Genomic DNA, 23,323 nt, shown 5'->3' with positions numbered 1-23,323 from the left:
GATGGGTGGCCCTGGCACGCTCTCTGCACAGCCCGTCTCTGTGCCTTCTCCAGTGGAAGTGGTGGATGTAAGGGACCAGGAGACCAGGATGGCCCTAGGACTGCTCATCTCTGTGAGCCCGTGGCCTGGTTTTTCTCCCTCTGCTTTGAGCCCTCTAGTGTTGCCAGCAAGTACGGCGTGGGGATCCCCAGATTTGGAAGCCTTCAGCACACTGAACCAACGATTCAGCCGTAATGCAGCTCCCTTGGGATGACTTTGGCCCTTTGGCTCAGCTTGGAAAGATCTTCCAGAAAGAGACAAACTAAAGAAAATCCACCCTTTTTTCATTCCCAGAGCAGGGACTTCTCCTCTGCTGCATACCCAGAAGGCTACGTGCAGCTAAGGGGGAACCATGCCCAAAAGCATGATGTGATGCCTTGTCCTGTCCCTTCTTCATGCATCTGGCGTTCTCCAGGATGCGAGAGGTCATGAGGAGGGATCATAGCTTGCTCTTGGAGGTGGAGACCTTGGTTTGGATGCAGATGGGCTGGGTCAGCTGTGACGGCAGCGTTTCTTCAGCATCCCAGACTGACTCTTCATCATTGTACTAGGCTTTTCCTGGAGGAGTAACGTCTCATCTGTTGGGTACCAATAAACTCTTCCTTTGGACTTGGCTCATCCATGCTACCTCCCTGTGTGAATTCTGCAGTGTCCACCTTTCTGCTGCAAGGCCTTTTTCAGCCTCCAGGATTCCCTGAATTGTCCCGGGCCCTTGTTATTGGCCAAAACTTGGCTTGCTGAGGCACAAATCCTGATAAATTCATAGGAAGTACAATATGAAGTCATGGCCAGCGTGGCAAGGAGCCTAGAAATAAGGCTGGTGATAGATGCTCCAGCCCAACCGTGGGAGGAGAGCGGTAGGAAGGTGGAGGATGAGGGAGGCGCGGTGAGGGCTCGTTGTTGGGGTTACCCTACCTCCTCCCTCTCCAGCTGTGTACCACTTACCATGGAGAACCCATTTACTGGGTCTTGGGCTGGTCCAAGAAGGTCCTGGTGGGTGTCCCGGTTGGCAGCTGTAGCTGTGGGTGCCGTCAGGAGCAGAATTTCCTTCCTGCATCTCTAAAGGCTTCCTTTGCTTTTTGGCCAGCTTTCATCTGAAAAGCATTGGTTTGTCTGGGATTAATTTGCAGCCACGAAAGCTGATGGTGTAAGATGGGGGAATGGGAAAGGGTCCCCTTGTGATGAGGAATGAGGTGTCAGGAGGTGGGCAGGACAACAGCCGTGTTTGTTGTAGATGGAGCAGGCTTTGGTGAGGCTCTGGGCTGCCGAAACCTCCTGGGGCTGTGTGTCACTGGTGATGGGGTGGATGTGAACGGGCAGAATCTCCCTGCCAAGGTTCTCCATGGGACAGAGGACACTGCAGGCGCTAAGGTGAAGGGAGTCTTTCTCTAGAGCATGTGCAACGACTTCTCCAGCCACCAGAGCCACCATCTCCCTGCCCATCTCCAGTGATCATGGCTCAGTCTAGCTGGGAGCAGGGCCTCAACTTTTTCCATGCACTTGAGCTCCAAAACGCTGCTACTAGAGAAGAACCAGTGTCTGAAACAGCCAAGTCCCTCTACTTGTGGTGGAAATTCTACCTTGGCCTGAAGATGTGTGAGGCCCAAGCTGCTGCGACAGTGGGATGCATGTTGAGGAGGCTGCAGAAAGAAAGAAGAAAAATTAATTGAAATGAATTTCCAAGGAGGTGGTTGGGAAATGGTTGAAGACCCCATTTGCTTGAAGTCTGTGCTGGCTCCGGGTAGAGGAAGGAAGGATGAAGGAGATAAACAGCTCCCTGCAGTCCGTTACAGGGCTGGTCCTCGGTCTTGCTGTCCCCAAGCCGTGGGAGCTGAGAGCTCCTCTTTTTATTTGGTGGCATTTTGCAGTCCTGGTGAGGTTGGGGTAGAGCCAGGGTGGTACAGCCAGCAGCTGTGGTGGTGCTCAGGTCGGTACAGGTCACAAGGCAGGATCCATCCCCTGGGCATCCCAGCCTTGGCTTTTGGGCATCGGATCCCAGTTCCAAGCCCCAGCTCCCCCACAGCCTCCCATTTAGCCGCCATGAAGCTCATGGTCTCTCTCTGGGGGAGGGATAACATCTCTGGTTGGCTTCTTTTAACTGGAGGTCTCCTCGGCAGCTCAACAAAGTGTCCCTGCTCCCGAGGTCCCGCTGTGGGGAGCGGTGACAGTCCCCAGCTCGTCCCCGGGGTGAGGGGGATCTGCTGCAGGCACCCCTGGGATTCCCAGCCGGTGCCTGGAGGGTGCTGGGATCAAACTGGACTTAGTGGTTGTGCTGGAAACTGGTTTAAAATGACCTTCCCTTCTCTTTCTCCGTCGCTCCGCAGCACTTTACCCGACTCCCCCCCGGACTCCGGATCAGAAGCCTATTCCCCTCAGCAGGTGAACGGTAAGTGCTTAAAAGAGAGAAAGAGAAAGGGTGGAGGGGGGTGGTAAAATAATAATAATAATCCCAACGTTCTACTCCCCTCCCTCTTTGTTCTGGGAAAGTGGTTGGCTCTGAAGTCTTTATCAGACGGGAGAAAACAGGCGGCTGCAATACGTGGGGAGATTATCAGTTAGTAAATATCCCTAGACTTTTCGCCTATTGTTCGGCTGCTGCTCTGTGCGAGGAGGAGGGGGGGGGGGGGGAGAGTGAGCGAGCGAGGGACCGGGAGAGAAGGTGAGGTGGGAACCCACTTCCACGGGGAGAAACCGGCGTGTGTGGCTTGTGTCCCGTCCGTCCCACCCCCCACCACCACCAGCCCTGGGGCCAGGGTGGGATGTGTGGAGCCTGCGACCTTCCTCCTCCTGCCCCCCGTCTCGGGTGAACCAAAGGCAAGGGATGTGAGAGCGTCCCCCCCGCCCCGGACATGGAGCCCAGCCCCGGGAGGCAGAAATGAACCCGCCGTTCAGCAGTAAGTTCCTTCCCAGCCCTTCCTTCCCCCTCCCCAGCTCATCCCCGGGGGTCTTCTCCCCCTGCAAAGGCCAGAGAGAGATGGGTTCCCCCCAGCCAGGTCACCTCCAGACCCTCCTAGCCCTCCCCTGGGGAAGTCACCGAGTGTTATTTGGTGACTCTGGTGACCTTCACTGCTCTTTGGTGGAAGAAACTCCTTGGTGAGGAAGGAAGGAAGGTTGCTTCTGGTCTCCCTTCCCCCTCGGCAGCAGCACCCTCTTCCCCAGGCTCCAGCCCAGTCCCCACCGGGAGCAGCGCCTGCTCTTTTTTTCTTGCTTTCTTTTTTTTTTTTTTTTTTTCTGATGGAAGAGGTCAAGAGTTCTGTTTATCTTGCTAAAAAAAATCCCTGGAATTCCTCCTGGCCCTTCCTTAAATATAACAAAGAGGCCGGGTTGCTCACCGCGGGGAGAGCTCTGCTTTGAGGTGCTGGTGGAGGAGAAGAGGCTCCCAGAGAACACCCGCAAAGCGGCTCCCTCCTCGCCAGGGAAGGACCGGATTCCCCGACCTGGTTTTTCCCTGGAGCTGGGAGCGCAGAGCACCAGCCTCTGTCCCCGCCTTGGTTCCGTGCCACGGTGGATGGAAAGATCACACGGTGAAGATGCAGTATCTGCTGCGAGGGCATGTTTCTCGGACACTCCATCCATGGGTTGTCCCTTAAAAGCTGCACAAGGTCCCCCAGCTTGTCCCAGAGCCACCAGTGCCAAGGCTGGCCGTGCTGCAGGGGCAGGACGGTCACTTCAGGTGTTGTAAAGACGCTTTTCTTGCTCTCTGAGGGTTGTTCTGAGGCTTTTTGGGAGCTGCATCCACCAGCTGGAGCTCCTTGGCCGGTTGTGTTTTTGAGCCCTGTGAGTCTTTGCTCCCAGTTACGGGGCTGGAAGTTGTGTCCTCCTCAGGATGGCAGGAGCAGAGCTGGGTAAAGGGGGATGTCGTGCCCGGTAGCATCACTACCCGGCTGAAAAACAGGGAGACACTCTGTCCCAGGGATGTCACCCATCAGCCCTGGCCATTGCAAGGCTGTTCTTTGGTCCTCATCTCCAAACTCCTGAGGATGGAGACATTCCCTCCTCCCTGGAGCCTGGGCTGTCCCTGAGACAGCTCCAGAAGGCAGACTGGTCTGGCCGGGGGCACGGGCAGAGGATTCCAGTTCCATTTGGGTTGGAAAAGGGCATGAGAGATCTTGGTGGGTAGGAGAAAGCCTTGGAAGGGAGGAGAATGGGTGGCAGCGGCCCTGCCCCGGCAGCCTTCAGTAGGAGGGTTCGGCGTAAATACTTTTCACTTTTCCAGACCTTGCAACGGGAGGAGTTTTCTGACTCCTGGTCAAGTCCTTCGGCCTCATTAATCAACCACTGGCTGGTTGTTCTGAGACCAAAGTCCATCCAGCCCTGCGTGGGTCAGGGCTGGCCGGTGGCACCAGCTTAGGGGAGCAGCCTGTCCCAGACCCAGCAGATACCTTCTCTGCTGTCCCTCTCCACATCTCCGTAGCCTGTGACAGGCTTGGCCAGTCCCCGGGTGCGTTTTCTCCCTCCTGCAGTTTGCTGGTGCTTGGTTTAATGGGATGTCAGGGTGCGAAGAAGCTTTGTCTTGTGCTTAAAACACCTCCAAAGTCACTGTCCCCTTCCCACCCCTTGGTTTCCTTCTACCCTATGGCCAAGTGCCCGCGGGAGTCAGTCTCTCATTTCTGCAGGGACCTTGGCACCCTGTGGGGACACCTGAACGTGCAGGTTGATGCGGACACACCTCCAGCCATGAGGCAGAGGCTGTGAGAACAGATGAGCTTTGGTCCTGTTGAAGAAAAGGTGGGAGGAGGTTGGTCTGGTGGGGCTGGAGACCAGGCTGCGCGTTTCTCACGGGCAGGGAATCCCAGCAAAGAGCTTCTCTTCAGTGGCAGTGGCTCAGCTGCACCTTTGGTGACCTCCAGTTCCAGTTTCTCTTGGGTGATGGGCTTCAGCTGGGCATCAGCACCCGGCTCCATCCCAGGTCTTGACCAGACCTGCCTGAGGGTGCTTTGTCGGCACAGATTTGGTGCCCGGGATCCTGAGGAGGTCTCAGGAGGGGACATGAGTTTACCTGATTTTTCCACTGGTGTTTAAAGGCCCATGATGTCACTCTCCTGAGCAAACACAGGCTTTTTGGAGAGCTATTGAGATCTTCTGGTTTAACGCTGGGATGGGAGGGAAGGACTTCCAGGCAGGAGAAATGTTGAACTTCCCCACGAGGCTTCATGACCCACTTCTCCAGGGGCTACTTGTGAACGTCTCAAATTCCCGCTCACCCAGGTCATTCACTCACATTTTCCTGGGAGATTTTTCACGGGACAATTCCTAAATTCTTTCAGGTCCTATTTTTCTTCAGCGTGACATTTTCTCTTCAGCGTCCGCTGTTCCGAAAAGGTTCTCTCGCCTGTAAAATCTGGAGTATTGAGATTTTTCTGGGCACGTGTTTCCTTGCTCACGCTCTGCTGGCTCCTTTCTCATGGGCTGAAGTGGGTGATCATTCTTTTAGTTTTCCTGTTTTGGTTTTTTTTTCCCGCTGCGTTTCTTCACTTGCAGAATGTAGCTGTGGGAGGGTTGGATTTTGCTAAAGAAGCATGTTCCAGGTGAAAAGTTGCTTCTCTTTAGTTTCTTTCTCCACTTTACAGCTTCTGCAGGGAGAGTTAGAGAAGCTGGAGTAAGAGATGGTTGCAATTCACCAGACTCAGATCTTTGCCTTCCACTTGCTTGCTCTTTCTTAGAGTGCGTTAAAATGTTAAAAATAAGCTGTTGAAATGATGCTGACGCTGACGATTCCCAGAAAGTTTTGAGAAGGCACTTAATCCTCTCCTGATGGCTGAGTTCTGCTGAGCGTGGTGTGAAAACCTCACCACTGTGGTCACCGGTGTGACCAGCCCTTCCAGTTTTCTCACCAACATGTGTGTTTCTCCTTTAGTAAAATTATTTGTATTATTTCCTTTGGTCAAATCGCTCCTTTCTAGTCATTCTCCAGGCGCGTTGGGTGATGTTCAACCATCTTGCTTTCCTTCACATGCTTTGCTTTTTTGCTCTTCGCCTCCAGAAATGTTTTCATAGAGTCATAGAATTGTCTAGCTTGGAAGGGGCCTTTGAGATCATGGAGTCTGACAGTTTTGGTTCTAGTTAGAGCCCTCAGGAGCCCTCTTTATTGAGTTTTGGCCACCTGGAAGCCTCAGCAGCTGGAGAAAGGGAGGTGGATTTGCATCCCCCTCCACACCCCAAGCGTTTCTTTTGGTGGTGGTGTAGTCAAATCGCCCCTCATCATGGCGTGGCTTTAGTATCCAGTTCCAAATGGAGGAGGAGAAAGGTGGGATCGCATTTGAATGTCCCTTTTTGTTTATTTAAATTTAGAGATCAAAGTCTCCTTCTGGTTTAAATTCAAATAAAAACCCAACAACCAAGAAAGTGCCCCCATGGAAATTCTCAGGGGTGATGCTGGTGAGGTGTTCAGGTCATTAGGTTGTCTCTGCTTTTCTCTAGTTGTTCCCGTGCTTGTCTCTGCTCTGGATGGAGAAGAGCACAGCAAATCTCCTTGCATAGTGGTACCCCAACACAGTGAGGAGCCGTCTTTGGTGCCTCTGGCCCAAGCTGGGTGTCCTGGGGCCGTGTCTCTGCTGGGACTAATAGAGGAGACCAGGCGACGCACCAAGCTGGGACCCCGTGCCCTGTGGGATTAATCCCACCCTTAGCTTCTCAAGGCTCTGGCAGTCTGGTTTCTTGGCAGGGTGTTGTGGCCCAAAGCTACGAGGAGCTCTGGCATCATCAAGAGGGTCTTCTTTGCACATTGTCAGGCACTATTCTTGGGGCATGCCCAAAATCAGTGAAAATCGGCAAAGTTCAGGTGCTTTCTCTCCAGCTTTCCGTTTCCAGGAAAGCTGGGGGGGACTCTTGATGAGGGAGAGGAGCCATAGGAGGAGAGGGAAGGGTTTGACACTGACAGAGGGGAGATGGAGATGGGATCTGGGGAAGAACTTCTTTGCTGTGAGAGTGGTGAGAGCCTGGCCCAGGTTGCCCAGAGAAGCTGTGGCTGCCCCATCCCTGGAGGGGTTCAAGGCCAGGTTGGAGGGGGCTTGGAGCAACCTGCTCTGGTGGGAGGTGTCCCTGCCCAGGGCAGGGGGTGGGACTGGATGTCTTTAAGGTCCCTTCCCACCCAAACCATTCTATGATTCTGTGGGTTCATGAAGAAAGCCATGGCTGGGATGGATCAGGAGGAGAGGGTCTGTGCTGGTCACGGTCTTAGGACACATAGTCCTGAAGGTCTAACAGCTACTACTCCCTTCTCTCTTTCAAGATCCTCACCTCCTCCGGACCATGACCCCCGAGAACATGTGCCACATGACTCCCCCTTCTCGCCTGGAGCATCCTCCTCCTCCGCCGCCTCCCCCTCCACCACCTCCCCACCTCCAGGGTCCCCCCCCGCCGCCCCCACCGCCCCCTCACCCGCACCAGCAGCAGCACAACCCTCACTACCCCGGCCTGCAGCGCGACATGTTCATGAAGGCCGAGCCCCTGATGCCACCCTACGGCATGGGGCAGGGCATGGCGCCCACCGACCTCCACCATGCCCAGCAGTCGCAGATGCTTCACCAGCTACTCCAGCAACATGGAGCAGAGTAAGGCTCGGGGGGCGGGGGGTGGTGGTGGCAGTGGGGCTTTTCAGCATTATTTCTAGGATTTGGGGCAGGTTTTTTTGTGGGGGTAGGAGGGAATGGGAGCTGGAGGCTTGCAGAATGCTTGAGGAAAATCACTGGGTTTAATGGGAAGTTATGGAGGGTGCCCTGGTTCTGTGGGAGACAGATAAGAGGCATCGAGGTGGAGATGTGAGTGGTTCTACAGGAAGCCACGGAGATGCTGGGAGGGCTGGAGCCCCTCTGCTGTGAGGACAGGCTGAGAGAGTTGGGGGGGTTCAGCCTGGAGAAGAGAAGGCTCCGGGGAGACCTTAGAGCCCCTTCCAGTCCCTCAAGGGGCTCCAGGAAAGCTGGGGAGGGACTCTGGATGAGGGAGGGGAGCCCTAGGAGGAGGGGGAAGGGTTTGACACTGACAGAGGGGAGATGGAGATGAGATGTGGGGAAGAACTTCTTTGCTGTGAGGGTGGTGAGAGCCTGGCCCAGGTTGCCCAGAGAAGCTGTGGCTGCCCCATCCCTGGAGGGGTTCAAGGCCAGGTTGGAGGGGGCTTGGGGCAACCTGGTCTGGTGGGAGGTGTCCCTCCCATCATGGAACTGGATGGTCTTTAAGGTCCCTTCCCACCCAAACCATTCTATGAGCTGACACAAAGTTTGGGCAGGGGTTTGCAGTGCCTGGCTGGGAGCTGGGCGGTGGGGACAGCCAAGAGGACAGCAAAGACGTGGCTCAGCAGAGCCATGTTGGAGAAGGTGGTGATAGTCCTGAAAGAGCCTGTGGTTTGGGTTTTTATGTGAGATCCCAGCTTTTTCTTGGCCATTGGCTGTGGGGCTGTCCCCTCCCCACCTCTCCTTTTCCTGCTCTCACCCTTTGCTGTCCCGTTGGTTCTTCATAGCCTCCCGGTCCACCCTGCCAAGAAGCGGAAACACTCCGAGTCGCCCCCCAACACCCTCAACGCGCAGATGCTCAATGGGCTGATAAAGCAGGAGCCAGGTATGGGGTCCGTGCCGCTCAACCCAGACAGAGTCCCAACCCCTCCCTGGCACCAGCCGGGACCGCTCTCACCAGGTACGTGGTTTTTTCCCCACCCCATCCCCTTCCCCTTAATCCCTGCTGCCACCTCGGGCACCTCGCTGGGCCACGGGGCTTGGTTAAGGTGGCATGTGGCCACCTCAGGGTGACAACCAGTGGGGCTTAACCCTGCTGGGCTCCCAGGAGCCCAGATCTGGTGCCCATGATGGTGTCCTGGCAGCCAGGAGGCAGACTTCAGGCTGGCCGTGCCATGCCAGCCCCTTCCTTCTGCTCTTACCCAGTTGAACGCTCTGTCAGAGTGATTGAAATTGATATTTTTCCCCTCAACACAGGCCTCATTCAAGATAACGACAGCTTGAACGGCTCCTACTTGGATCCCAACTACCAGTCCATAAAGTGGCAGCCACATCAGCAGAACAAGTGGGCAACCCTCTATGATGCCAACTACAAAGAACTGTGAGTGATTCACCCACCTTTAGAGAAATTCAGATTCACTTTTTGTGTATCAGAAGCGCGGGACTGGGTGGGGATCGTACTCACGAGATGGGACAAGGATCTTCCTGCGCTCCCCCTTGTCCTCTCCCATCACGCTGTGGTGGAGAGACTCTCCCCACCGTACCTTTACCACTGGGAAAGTTACTTCTCTGCGCTTCTGCGGGGCTGGTGGAGGATGAAGAAATGGGGCCGGCTCTGTAGGAGCTGGCAGAAGATGGTTTGGCAGCTTTGGTGGCCATTGGGCACCTTTGATAGCAGTTGGGCAGCTTTGGTGGCAGTTGGGCAACCACTCGGACCTTGGTCTGCCGTGGAGGGTTGTGTTGGCAAATAAATCCTTGCCCTGAGCATGGTTGGGACCAGCAGCAACCTTTCCTCCTGCCCAAGCTTACCAAGGTCCCGGATTTTAAAATAAGTATTAGGATTTTGTAGACAATGCATAGCAGGGATGACTGGAGGTCATCTAGAGCCACTTCAGCACAGCTTGAGAGGAGCTTGAGGAGGAGGAGGAGTGGGAGTGGTTGGTGGGCAGAGGAGGAAAGGAGGAGGGAAAGAAAGGAAGAGGGAAAAGGTTGAGGAAAGGCAGGAGGTGGCAGAAAGGAGAGATGGGGTGGCTAAGGCAGAAGGGGGAGCGGAGAGGGGCTGGGGCGCGCTGCGTGGGGCTGGGAGCTGGAAGGAGAAGCTGGGGCAGAGGAAGGTGGAGGCAGCGTGTGGACAAGCTGCTCAGGAGGAAACGGCTCTGGATCCTCCCTGCATTCCTGGGAGGTGACAGGGAGCTGGCAAGCGGCAGGCTGGGTTCCAGGAACCGCTCGCCGAGTGAATAACCCCCCCCCCCATTTCCCCTCCTGCCCTTTCTGCACAACCAGGGGCTGGTGGGGGGGTCTTCTTGGGGGACACGAAAGAGGTGTCTGCAATACCAAATCACCTGGATGGTGCTGAGGATGGGAGCCAAGGACCACAGGGTGAGGCAGAGCAGGATCTGGGATGTGCAGGGGAGCTGTCACTATGACCCCCAGTCCTCCAGGACACAGATCTCCAGCCCTAGGCCTTGTGTCATCCCTAATGCAGACCTGGGGGTGACCGGGGCGTGCTATGGGTTGTTCCCCTGTGGAGAAGCGGCTATTTGAGTTGGATACTTCTTTGGTGACATCCTTGGTCATTTGCAAAGACTGTGTGGCTGTTTCCCCAACCACAGCAGGAGAGGGGTCGCTTGGGGAGGTGGTTACTTCTGTTCTACCCAACTGTTTCCCCAATGGAAGCATCTCCCACCTTCAGGTGGAATCATAGAACCACAGAATGGTTTGGGTCGGAAGGGACCTTAAAGCCCATCCAGTTCCAGGATGGGGGGACACCTCCCACCAGACCAGGTTGCTCCAAGCCCCCTCCAACCTGCCCTTCAACCCCTCCAGGGATGGGGCAGCCACAGCTTCTCTGGGCAACCTGGGCCAGGCTCTCACCACCCTCACAGCAAAGAAGTTCTTCCCCACATCTCAGCTCCATCTCCCCTCTGTCAGTGTCAAACCCTCCCCCCTCCTCTTAAGGCTCCCCTCCCTCATCCAGAGTCCCTCCCCAGCTTTTCTGGAGCCCCTTGAGGGACTGGAAGGGGCTCTAAGGTCTCCCCGGAGCCTTCTCTTCTCCGAATATCAGCCTGTTCTGGGGACTTGTGAGCAGCCAGGAGAAGCCAACCCCCCTTCTTTAACTCGGGCAACTCTTGGTCACAGCCTGTGGGTCTCTGGGGTGGCCTCTTAGTCCCCCATCAATCTCCACAGGGCCGTCACCCCCTGGCAGCAGCACAAATGCACCTTGTGTAGTCAGCGGGGTCCAAAGAGCTTCTGCACAGGGTGGGAGGAGACCTTTCGCACGGCCTCGCTTTTCTCTGGGACATAATGAGTCCCCTCTTTTCCCTTCCATCTCTCTGTTTACCTGCGCTGGGTAAACGCTCCCTCGTCCGAAACACGTCACGGCTCTTTCAGCTTGTCACGGACCGTTTGCAGGTGTTAAAAGTCCCCCGTTCCAGAGATTTTCCCCCACACCCCGGTACCCTACAGGCAGCCTGGACAAGAAAAAATACACAATATTTTCTTCTAGGCATGGAGATGTTGCTGGAGCCCTGCAAACCCCAGCTTTTTGCTTCCGCGAACGCAGCCCCGCTCTGCCCCGTTCCTTGGGCATCGCTTGCCTAATACCTGCTTTTAAGGATTTAGGGCGAAAGCCAGAGCAAACCTACTTCTGTGGCATTTTAGGTCGTCATCATCCCGTTGTGTAATGAGTAAATTCCTCTTAACTGACTTCATGTAGATTTTAGGAACCCACGTGCGGTTTGTTGGGGCACTGGATTTGGCCAGAATTAAGGGCTGAGGTCAAGGGTTGATCGATTAATTTTTAGTTACACACCACCCCAGTGGACTCTCCCTGGCTTGAGGCCAGGTAGCTCTAGGAGACCCTGTGCAAGATAGACCCACATCTCCTTCTAAATGGGAGATGGCTTTGTCCACCAGAATATACCGACGGGAAACACCAAAAGATCCATCTTCCCTTCCTTTTTCTATGTTGGAGTTTTTTAGGTTGACTAATTGCAAGTTTTAGCAGGTAGGAGCCTCCTCCTTCCTTTTCTGCCTTTTGAGGTACGCTCAGCAAACAAGCAGGATCTCCAGCTCTTAGAGATCCAGGAGTATTTCCACGATTTAATTTCCTCTGAGATGGTAAATCAAGGACCAACCATTCCCAGTCTGTTTTCTGCTGGAATCTGTCCTCTAGTTTGTACGTGCTTTTAGAGTTTCCTGCCCCTACAGGGAACGTATTTTCTGTCATCCAGGTGCCCACAACCTGTTCACAGCCCCAGGAATTCGAATCATCTGAATCATCTGATTTTTTTCCTGCTCTTGTCCTTAAGAAAAGAGACCAGAAAGGCAGGTTAAGGAGGGAGACCGAGCCTTTAGGATGCCATGAGCATGACCATTTCTGTTGGGCTAGGGGAATAATGCCTTTGTCAGTAATTTAATATATTTTTCATAGAATCATAGAATGGTTTGGGTTGGAAGGGACCTTAAAGACCAACCAGTCCCACCCCCTGCCCTGGGCAGGGACACCTCCCACCAGACCAGGTTGCTCCAAGCCCCCTCCAACCTGGCCTTGAACGCTTTTTGAACCCATTCAGAAAAGTTTATGCTTGTGCCTGTGGATTTATGTGTAATATTCCATGCTAAGTATAAGCTTACAGGGCAAAAAAGTACTATCAAATGATATTCCGTGCTCCTCCTCTTGCGCACACAAAATTGGGTCCCTTAGTAGTCCCTCTCTGCCAAGAGCAGGGCTCGAATGTCTCAAAGTCCATCACATTTGAAGGTGGATCAGCTGAGGAGGAGGAGATTTTTTGAGGTTTGAGGTGTGGATGGTACGGTCTTTCTGCTGTGAATGAGCATCTGGCAGGGAGATGCTGAAATCTGGCAGGATCCGGGGATTCATTTGAGATCCAAGAATCTGTGTCAACCAGCGGTCCCGCCTCGTCTCCTGCTTTTGGGGGGGAACTCAAATTGCTGGGCTCTCACCAGCTTTCTGGCAGGATTTTTATAGAATCATAGAATGGTTAGAGTTGGAAGGGACCTTAAAGATCATCTAGTTCCAAACCCCCTGCCATGGGCAGGGACACCTCCCACTAGACCAGGTTGCTCAAAGCCCCATCCATCTGGTCTGCTCAGCAAAGGGAGAGGCCTTTTGGGAGCAAACCATGAAGAGACACCTCCTGAGGTCAGAGTTAGGTGGTCCCAAACTCTTTAAGGTTAAGGATGGGCGAAGGGTGCAGCATCCTCCTTGCCATTGGGCAGAATAAGAGCTGAACCCGGTGGTGGAACTGGTCAGGTTCACCAGCAGCACCTACAAACCCCCTGCCAACCACTTGCCTCCTCCTTCCACCAGTTTGTCCTTCTCCTCCAGTTTCTTACAAAGAGGCTTCCTGAAGAGCTAAATGGAGCCTCGTTAGCACTGGCTGATGGTGAAGCTTAAGGAGACCTTTTTCCTCCACCAGTTCCCACTTGAGCTCCTCCCAGTGAAGGCCCCAGTAACCAACACTGAATATTTTTTTTGCTCCTCAGAGGTTTCCTGCTATGGTTTGTGATGCTCGATGGCCCCAACAAGGGAGAGCTTCTCCCAGCTTCTCTCAGCACCGTTCAAGCCTGTTTAACAGCTCTCTCTCCTTAGAGCAACGAGCGTTGCTGTCATGTCAGATGATATTTGTATCTTGCCTCCTGCAAATGAGTGGAAAATTAATAATTAATGGCTCCTTCTCAGCCATTGCCGTGGCTCGATGAGATGGGGACAGCACAGGGAGGGATCTGAACTCATTCTAAGTAGCTTTTCTGCCTGCCAAGGGACCTGTATGGTGAATTTTGTTGTGGGAACGGCAACAGATTCCCCATCCTCAGGTGGGATGGAGCTGTGGAGCAGCCCCTTAGCTGCCAGGAGAAGGAAGAGCAAAGGGAAGCCAGGCTCCTATGAACTACAGTGGAGTCAGCCTGGAGAAGAGAAGGCTCCAGGGAGATCTCATAGCAGCCTTCCGATATCTGAAGGGAGCCTACAGGAGAGCCGGAGAGGGACTCTTGGTCAGGAAATGTAGTGACAGGACAAGGGGTAATGGTTTTAAATTGGAAGAGGGGAGATTTAGATTAGATATTAGGAGGAAATTCTTTCCTGTGAGGGTGGTGAGGCACTGGAACAGGTTGCCCAGGGAAGTTGTGGATGCCCCATCGCTGGAAGTGTTCAAGGCCAGGCTGGATGGGGCTTTGAGCAACCTGCTCTAGTGGAGGTGTCCCTGCCCAGGGCAGGGGGGTTGGAACTCGATGATCTTTAAGGTCCCTTCCAACTCTAACCATTCTATGATTCTACACGGGGTTTAGTTTTGACACAGGCTTCCTAAAAGTAGGCTGGATTCAGGAAATGTTGGGAGGGAGGGAAGGAAGGAAAAGAGAGTTGTGTGGAGGTGCCTGGAAATCGGTGTCGTGGCTTCTGGCTCAGGCTTGGCTCATGTGGGCCGAGGGACCTGTCTCTGAACCGAAGTCTCTGGATTGGTTTTATTGATAATGTGTTTTCTTCTTGGCCTTTTGTGCTGGTTTTGTGGTTTGGGACTCGTTGAACCTTCCGAAGGGTGAGCTGGTTTCCAGCGGCGGTTGCCGAAGAGGCCTGGAACCAGGCGGTTTGCTAATTTACTCCTGGGAATGGGAGTAATTCATCTCCCTGACAGCGTGCTCTGACAAATGCCAGCAGGCTCCCTCCTCCCTCTCCCCCCCGTGTTTACAGTTTGAGGGAAAGCAGCTGGAGAAGGGTAGTGCAGCACCCGACAGAAACATCTCGATGTTGAGCCCAGAGCCTGGAGACCTTGGAACCCGGGAACTGGGCTGGTGTCGTTCTCTTCCCATCCAGCAAACTGGTCCTTTCCACGCGTTCTCCGCTGGAGCTCGGGGCTAAACCTGAGCTTTCAGGCTTGAACTCCTTGGTTGGAAGAAATGTCCTTATAAACAGCAGATCCTGGACCTCGTCAAGGGGATGGAAACTGGTGGGATGTGGTCCAGTCCCACTGGATGGAGGTTTGGGTTAGGTGACACAGGTTGACTGACTCTCTCAGGTTGCCCAGAGAAGCTGTGGCTGCCCCATCCCTGGAGGGGTTCAAGGCTGGGTTAGAGGGGACTTGGAGCAACCTGGTCTGGTGGGAGGTGTCCCTGCCCAGGGCAGGGGGTGGGACAGGTTGGTCTTTAAGGTCCCTTCCAATCTGATCCATTCTATGAATCTATGATTCTATGACACTCTGTTGGCCAACTTGGTTCATCCTATGGTGATAGACCACTGAGGTCTCACTCTCTCATGTCATGACTGTATCTCAGGCAGCTGAAGGGACGACATACGGTGTTGAACTGTGTAGGCACTGGTGGCATCTGAGATGGCACCATCATAGAATCATTGAATACTTTGGGTTGGAAGTTTGGGTTGCCCCATCCCTGGAGGGGTTCAAGGCCAACTTAGACAGGGCTTTGAGCAACCTGGTCTGGTGGGAGGTGTCCCTGCACAGGGCAGGGGGTGGGACTGGGGGTGCTTTAAGGTCCCTTCCAACCCAAACCATTCTGAGCCTATACCTGGAAAGCAGCTTCTTGCCTCTGATCTACCCCAGTGCAGGGATCCCATGTTGGGGATGCACCAGCCACAGCTATTGGGAAAAGTCAGAGAAAAGGAGCCTCTGAGAAGGGGACTCAGGAGGTACTAGGCATCTCTGGAAGACAGGGGAAGGGGAGCCTGACTGTCTCCCTTCTCTCAACATGTGTGTTTAGCAGCCATCAGTTTGAGTGACGTTAACCAGAGCATGTTTTGGAAGCATCCGTGGTTTGGAGGTTCAGTCAGTCCTTCCCTCTCCTCTGCTTTCTCCATTAAAAACCAGTGGGGTGAGTGGTTAATTCTTGGGGGTTCTGGGTGAAAGCAGTTGGGAAGGGCTTTGGCACCCCTGGGGGGAGCGTGGTGGGTCCAGCCCAAGCTGCAGCTCCCCATCAAGAAGAGCCAGATGGAGAATTTAGACCTGAGGCTGGGAGGAGGACGAGAGCGGAGGGGAATTCCTCTCATGCTTCTGGGCTAAGGTAGTGCTCTGCTCCCACCGTCTGGTTTGTGTCTGGGGCACGGCGCGGCAGCCCCAGCTCCCTCGGGAACAAGAGAGGAGTAGTTGCTCGTGGCCCTTCCAGCATTATTCACAAAAACCTGGAAATACCCTCAGGTTTGGTGGGGAGAATGGCTTTCTTCCCAGAAGAAAGGAGGAGGCCAGCCCAGGGACACCAGGGGAGCAAGAGTCACCTTTCCCTTATCTCCTACTTCCCAAAGTCCTGCTGATGTCCGCCTGGTCCGTCAGTCTGTCCACCTCCCCTCTGGGCATTAACTGTCTGTCTGTCTGTATTAAGACCTGGAGGTGGAATTCAGAAGCACTTTGCTTTTGTGGAAGAGGGCTCCATAATTTTTAAGGCTGATGTCAAAGCCTAGGCTGAGCTCCATAGTTCTTTAATTAAAACAATAGGATTTTGGCATTCTGCTTGATGAGGGGGTGGGATGAGAGGCATCTCCTTCCCCCCCACAGCGTAGGGCAGGCGGCGCTGGGGGGCCCCCACCAGCCCAGCTCTGGGGGTTTGGGCTGGTGAGAGAAAAGGGGACTTGCCGCAAAGGCCACATATTTCCCTCGTTCCCATGGTAACCAGCCCATTAAGGAGACGTAGATTAAACCTCCCCAGCTGGCGTGTGTTCATCGGGAGGCCAGGGCCCCCTCCTTCTCCTCTTTCTCTTCCTCTTCCTCCTCCTCCTCTGGACCTGCCCGTTGGGGGCTGGAGGCTTTTCCCAGCAGCCGGAGCAGGTGGTTGTGATTTCGGCAGGAATCCAATACGCGTCGGGAATGCGATGGGTGAAGCGAGCGGAGGTGTGGGACAATCCCACCCAGGTCATCCTGAGCTGCTTCCCCCAACCAGCAGCATCCCAGGGTCTGCTCCAGGCTTTGGGGACACTGTGGAGCTTGGTACCAGCAGTGCACGTGGAGGCAGGGCTCAAAAATGAGATGCTCCCCTCTTGTGGCTCATATTTACTATGTTTATAGTGTTATCATAGAGTCATAGAATGGTTTGGGTTGGAAGGGACCTTGAAGATCACCCAGTTCCACCTCCCTGCCCTGGGCAGGGACACCTCCCACCAAACCAGGTTGCTCCAAGCCCCCTCCAACCCGGCCTTGAACCCCACCAGGGATGGGGCAGCCACAGCTTCTCTGGGCAACCTGGGCCAGGCTCTCACCACCCTCACAGCAAAGAAATTCTTCCCCACATCTCATCTCAATCTCCCCTCTTTCAGTTTTTAGTCCTATAGCGTAGCATATAGAGGGGTGGTTGCCCCAGCATCCTCATTAAACCCTCATCACAGGAACCATACTCCTTTCCAGTTGAAGACGCACCTAAAGCAAACCTTCAGGGAGTTACGGACCACCCCAGGATGTGGCCATGTACCGTGTCCTATGGACCCCTCCTTGCCTCTGCTCCTGGGTGTGGGGTTCATTGTCTTGGTTTGAGCGACACAGGACTAATTTCTCTTTTAATGCCTGGGAAAACCGCACTTTTGGAAGACTCTAGTGTCTCACTTGGTGAAAATATTTACTTTACAGCAGCTCTGGTGTGTGGCGGTTTCAAGGTCTCAGTGTTTTCGAGGTGCGGGAACGAGGAGGAGCGAGACCCAGGCACTTGACCCAAGCTGCCAACGGGGTTATTTCATACCATGAATATCACATTCAGTATAAATTAGAAAGTTTGCTGAGGAGTTCTCTCTCTCTCTCTCTCTCTCTCCCTTGGTGGCTGCCACCCTGAGAACTCCTTGCCCCGGTGCCAGAGCCCTGAGCCTTTCTCATCCTCCCGAAGCTGCGGTGCTTGCAGGGTCCCACATTGGGAGGGACCGGCTTCCTGGGATAGAACAGGCTGGGGATAGTCCTGGTGTATTTTATATCGATATCGGGATCAGTATTGGTTCTTTAGTGCTATTAATGTTAATTATTTAGTCTCATTCTATTAAATCTGTTTATATTTCAACCCTTGGGTTTCCTTGTTTTTTTCTGGATTCCCCTTCCCAGATGCGGAGGGGTCATCGGGTGAGAGAATAGTTGTCTAAACTACAATAAATTGTTGTGGGGTCCTCAAACCGTAACCCTCATCCTTGTCCCTCACCAGCGTGAGCCTCTCGTGGTGTGCACAGGGTCTAACGCCTGCTGCCTTTCCCACAGCCCCATGCTCACCTACCGTGTCGATGCTGACAAGGGCTTCAACTTCTCGGTGGGCGACGACGCCTTTGTGTGCCAGAAGAAGAACCACTTCCAGGTCACGGTCTACATCGGCATGCTTGGAGATCCCAAGTATGTGAAGACCCCCGAGGGCCTGAAACCCTTAGAGTGCTTCTACCTGAAGCTGCACGGAGTGAAGGCAAGCGGGAGCTAAGAGCCAGCAGCAAATTCAGGAGGGAGAAGGGGGCTTGGCAGAGGGTTGGGATCTCAGGCAACACCACGTCTTCATGGGTTAAGTTGTAGGGAGAGAGCTGAAGGACAAGGCAGATCTTCAAGTAGGAGTCCTAAGGTGAACTCAGTCACTGCCTGGGCGTCTTCAGGGCTACCTCTCATTCGCTTTTGACTCTGGAGCTGTATAGGCACTTTGGGAAGATCTTTTCACCTTCAGCTGTGTGTTAGACACACGTTGACCTTCACCCATGGTTGGACAATGACCACACTCAAGTTGGGTTGTTGCAAGTCAGTTGTACAGAGAGGAGGGCTGGGGAGAAGGAGGTGGGAAGGGGAAGGTCTCAGCTTTCCGCCTTTTATCACACGCCCAAATCTTTCTCTCCAGCTAGAGGCCTTGAACCAGTCCATCAATATTGAGCAGTCGCAGTCTGACCGCAGCAAACGGCCCTTCAACCCCGTCACGTGAGTATTGCCCGCGGTGTAGAACAGAATCATAGAATTGTTTTGGTTGGAAGGGACCTTTCAGATCATTGAGTCCAACCATCAACCCAACACTGCCAAAACCCACCACTAACCCATGTCCCTCAGCACCACATCTGCCCGGCTTTTAAATACCTCCAGGGATGGTGCCTCAACCACTTCCCTGGGCAGCCCATTCCAAGGCTGGACAACCCTTTCAGTGTAAACATTTTTCCCAATATCCATCCTAAACCTCCCCTGGCGCTACTTGAGGCCATTTCCTCTTGTCCCATCACCTGTTCCTTGGGAGAAGAGACCGACCCCCCCTGGCTACACCCTCCTTTCAGGGAGTTGTAGAGAGTGAGAAGGTCTCCCCTCAGCCTCCTTTTCTCCAGGCTGAACGCCCCCAGCTCCCTCAGCTGCTCCTCATGAGACCAGTGCTCTAGTGGGAAATTCTGCTGGGGAATAAGCAATGGCAGGAGAAGGTGGGGAAAGGGCTGAGTTGGAGGTCTCTGGATAGCACTGTTGATGTCACACTCTCTGGTTTTCTCCTCTGTTTCCCACAGCAAAGTTTTCCTCTCTTCGCATTCCCCACTCTGTGCCCAGTCCATAGACCTGCCTTGGTGGAACAGGCCAGGAGATGGCCATTCCCCAAAGAACCTCCTCTCCGGCAGTGTCCTCACTCGCTCCTCTGTTTCCCCTTCCCCAGGGTCAACCTGCCTCCAGAGCAGGTCACCAAGGTCACCGTGGGGCGGCTGCACTTCAGCGAGACCACAGCCAACAACATGCGGAAGAAAGGCAAACCCAACCCAGACCAGAGGTGAGGAGCACTGGTGCCTTCCCCAAGCCCTTCCAAGCCTGTGGATGTCCCAGTCCCCGGGCGGGGGACTGTGGCTGGAGGGAAGGGGGACATGGGGGACAGGTCCTGAATTGGCTGTCCTTGTCTGTGTGGAGGAAAGGAAGTGTCTGCTGTGGCCACTAGGAGGGTGTCCTCCACTATCTGAGGGGTTGGGGACAGTGCCCGTGCCCCACAGAGTGAAGAGAGGGGATGGGCCAAGCCCACCATGACAGCTTGGTGCCTGGGCAGACTGGGCAGTTCACAGAGCAGGGTGGACCCTGAGCTCTCTCCCTTCTTGGCAGGTATTTCATGCTGGTGGTGGCCTTGCAGGCACACGCGCAGAACCAGAACTACACACTGGCAGCCCACATTTCCGAGCGCATCATTGTCAGAGTAAGTCCTTCCCTCCTCCCTCAGCCCCACAGTCCTTTGCTGGATCTCCTGGGCAATCCTCCTACCTTCCTCTGGCTTTTCAGTGCTTTTCCCCACCCACAGCCCTTTCCCACCTTCTCCAAACTCCTAATCCCTGTCCATACCTGGGGTCCGGCTCAAGCCTTTCCGCATCTGCTTGGTCAGAGCAGCCTCAGACCATGCAAGAACCTCTTGCAGGATGGAGAAGGGATCCCATCTTCCCAGGGTTGGACCAGTGTCCAGGACAGAGCTGTTGGGAGTGAGGGAACTGTTGTTGGGACAAGCTGTTTGTGTTTCATTCTGCCCCTCTGCTCAGTTCTGGGGAGATCCACCCCCCAGTGCTGCCTCCAGCTCTGGGGCCACCAACATCAGAAGAACCTGGAGGGACTCTTGATCAGGGAGGGGAGCCATAGGACAAGGGGGAAGGGTTTGACACTGAAAGAGGGGAGATCGAGATGAGATCTCAGGGAGAAATTCTTCACTATGAGGGTGGTGAGGCCCTTTCCAAGCCACCACAGAAGCTCAGGGCTCTCTGATGTCCATCTGTTGGCCATGACCTCTCCTGCTCTAGAGTCCCTCTGCAACGGGCACAGAGGGATGGGTCTGTGGGGCTCTCCTGACATCCTCACTCCTTCTACACCTCGGAGAGCCTCTGCCCAGCAGCACCACGGTGTTTCTCACCCTGGGTTTGCTGCTGCTGCTGCTTTTCAGCCCCCGCTTTCCTGTCTCTCCACAGGCCTCCAACCCTGGCCAGTTTGAGAGCGACAGTGACGTGCTCTGGCAGCGAGCACAGCTCCCTGACACCGTTTTTCACCACGGCCGGGTTGGCATCAACACGGACCGCCCCGATGAAGCCCTGGTGGTCCATGGCAATGTGAAGGTCATGGGTTCGCTGATGCACCCTTCAGACGCCCGCGTGAAGGAGGACATCCAGGAGGTAAGAGCCAGACAAACCAGGGTGGGTTTGGGGTGATGAGGGGTCTGAAGGGCAACCACGGAAAGTTTGAGTGTCCTTGTGAGCCTGTTCCAGCCGCTGATGGCAACCTGAGCTCCTCATGACCAGATGGAAAGTGCCTTAGAAGTCTGTCTGTCCCAAACACAGTTTCTCCACCATGTCTTAGGGAATATTGACTCTTCCAGTGTTGGCCAGAACTAGCGAAAGCAGAAGTGACAAACCTGGAACCAAGTGAATATATCAGATAGGACACTGGGGCTTGCCCAAGCCCGGGCAGGAGGCTTGGTTCTGCTCTGAAGTCATCTCAGCTGGATGTGCCCATCCAAAAAATGGGGTAAAATCACATCTTCTATTTGTGAGAACTTCCCAGTGTCTGGTTGTTCCATGAGACTCAGTCTCCTCCTGGCTTTACTGCCCAAGGAACGTGTCCAAGTGACAAGAACTGGAGATCAACCCCCGTGCAAATGCTGTTTGTCCTAAGGGCTGGTCTGGGCAGGGTTCAGGGCTTGTCTCGTGAAGTGCTGCCTCGCAAAGGTACTACCATGAGCCATGGTGGGTTTTGCTGCTTGGAGTCAGGGGAACTTCAGGAGCAACACCCCGCTTAGGAGTTGCACGTGTCTGTTTTGCCCCAGGTGGACACCACGGAGCAGCTGAAGAGGATCTCCCGTATGCGGCTGGTCCACTACAACTACAAGCCCGAGTTTGCAGCCACGGTGGGCATTGACAACACCTCGGAGACAGGTATGGGCCCTGCGTCACACCGCGGTGACCTTCTTCCATCTGTAGCGCTGGACTTCACGTTCTGCCACCTACAGAGGCATTTTGTTGATGGTGCCAAGTGGCACTGCCCTTCCTGGTGGTTGTACCCAGCTCCGCCCTGGCAGAAGGGTAGGGGTAGGAGCCCTCCAGGCACGGGGTGGGAGAGAGGGGGCTTCCCACCACCTGAAGTTTAGGCATTTAATGAAATTCCCTCTTTAGTGAGCAGGAGAGAAGATGGTGCTTCCCACAGTGACTTCCCCCTGTGACTTACAGGGCTTCTGTGATGAGGTTTGTCCAGGTGTCCAGGTCTCTCCAGAGGTACAGCTACAGCGGGGTGATGCAAAGACCGTTGTCCACTCAATTTGGGAACCAGCCTTGTCTCAACAGCCTCTGCTGAGCCTGTATGGTCCGCCCGGGCCATTACAGGGTTCCTTCCAATGACCGCATGGACCAGAGAAGGAGCTGTGGCAGGAGGAGCCCTGCCCAGACCACCTCGACAACTGTGCTGTTTCCCTGCAGGTGTCATTGCTCAGGAGGTAAAGGAGATCCTCCCCGAGGCTGTGAAGGACACTGGGGACCTGGTCTTTTCCAATGGGAAGACCCTTGAGAACTTCCTGGTGGTGAACAAGGTTGGTGGCAGCCAGGAAAGCTATTGAACCCTGGCTCAAGGGAGTTGTGGAGCTGGAAATGGAAGAGGGAAACTGGGATGGCTGGGAAATGCTTCTAGGCCGGCACCACCCGTATGAGCTTCAGAGCTGGCTGGTCTTTCAGATGTCAGGAGCAGCCCTGGGTGGATGGTGGACATCAGCAGGGAGGAGCTAGCCTGGCGTGGGTGAAAGTTGGCAGTATCTCCCTCAGGGAAGGGCTCCTTGTTGGCAGCCTCCTGTAGGGAGGCTCTTAGTCATAATCTCTCCTTTCTGGATAAGATAAGGTGGTTATGTCAAGATAACCCAGAGCACCTGAATGCCTGACCTCTCTGTAACCTGTGGCAGCCTCTTTGCTGCTCTGGGACATTGAGGGGACAGCTTTCCGTAGCACGCATCAAGGGAACAACCTCTCAAAGCTGCCAGCTCTCTCCTGCATCATCCTGTCCAGAGCAGGAACAGCCAGGACTGACCTTAGTCTCTTGTTTCTCTTTTGTGGAAGCCTCGATCCCTGCAGTTTCCTCACCAGCTGGGAGTAGCTGCGAGGGTGACCTTTGAAAGCTGGAGAGGAACATTTTACAAGGGCATGTAGTGACAGGATGAGGGGGAATGGCTTCAAATTGAAAGAGGGGAGATGGAGATGAGATGTGGGGAAGAACTTCTTTGCTGTGAGGGTGGTGAGAGCCTGGCCCAGGTTGCCCAGAGAAGCTGTGGCTGCCCCATCCCTGGAGGGGTTCAAGGCCAGGTTGGAGGGGGCTTGGAGCAATCTGGTCTGGTTGGAGGTGGAAGGTGTCCAGAAGTGGAGGGGCAGAGCCCAAGGGTGGATGAAGGGCAGGGGGGGGATGTGGCTGCAGTTGTGATGGAAGGAGATGCTTGTGCTGGAACGTTCTGCCTTTACCAGAGGGGCCGCAAGAGGAAGGTTGCTCTCCGGAGGCTCCTGGGTTTGGGCTCTCCATTGGATCAACTCTGTTGGATAATGCTGTAGAATAACTCCAGCAGAGGCTGGGGAGGGACAGAGAAGGAATAGATGAGGAACATGGCTCACGTGAGTTGACCAAGGGCTCCTGAGAAAGATGAGGACTTTGTGTCTGTCATTTGTGACTGAGGAAGACTGGATTAGTGCCAGCAGGGGA

The 23,323-nt window shown here is 54.4% G+C and overlaps 1 protein-coding gene across 1 annotated transcript in view; it reads left to right on the top strand.

The window, feature by feature from the left end:
• The window catches only part of MYRF (myelin regulatory factor), a 62,408-nt gene that overhangs the window by 29,788 nt on the left and 9,297 nt on the right, over window positions 1-23,323 (top strand). Inside the window, exons 4-14 of the mRNA XM_074148690.1 lie at window positions 2,364-2,425; window positions 7,271-7,592; window positions 8,495-8,667; window positions 8,964-9,087; window positions 17,897-18,092; window positions 18,510-18,586; window positions 19,293-19,403; window positions 19,724-19,814; window positions 20,569-20,769; window positions 21,420-21,528; window positions 22,066-22,175. Of these exons, the coding sequence (XP_074004791.1) occupies window positions 2,364-2,425; window positions 7,271-7,592; window positions 8,495-8,667; window positions 8,964-9,087; window positions 17,897-18,092; window positions 18,510-18,586; window positions 19,293-19,403; window positions 19,724-19,814; window positions 20,569-20,769; window positions 21,420-21,528; window positions 22,066-22,175 (1,576 nt within the window). The remainder of the gene's footprint in view (window positions 1-2,363; window positions 2,426-7,270; window positions 7,593-8,494; window positions 8,668-8,963; window positions 9,088-17,896; window positions 18,093-18,509; window positions 18,587-19,292; window positions 19,404-19,723; window positions 19,815-20,568; window positions 20,770-21,419; window positions 21,529-22,065; window positions 22,176-23,323) is intronic.

Source organism: Numenius arquata, chromosome 6 (assembly GCF_964106895.1).
Source record: "Numenius arquata chromosome 6, bNumArq3.hap1.1, whole genome shotgun sequence".
In the NCBI taxonomy this organism is placed as follows: domain Eukaryota; kingdom Metazoa; phylum Chordata; class Aves; order Charadriiformes; family Scolopacidae; genus Numenius; species Numenius arquata.
Note: the sequence above shows the minus strand (reverse complement) of the source record. Positions and strands in the feature narration are given on the sequence as shown.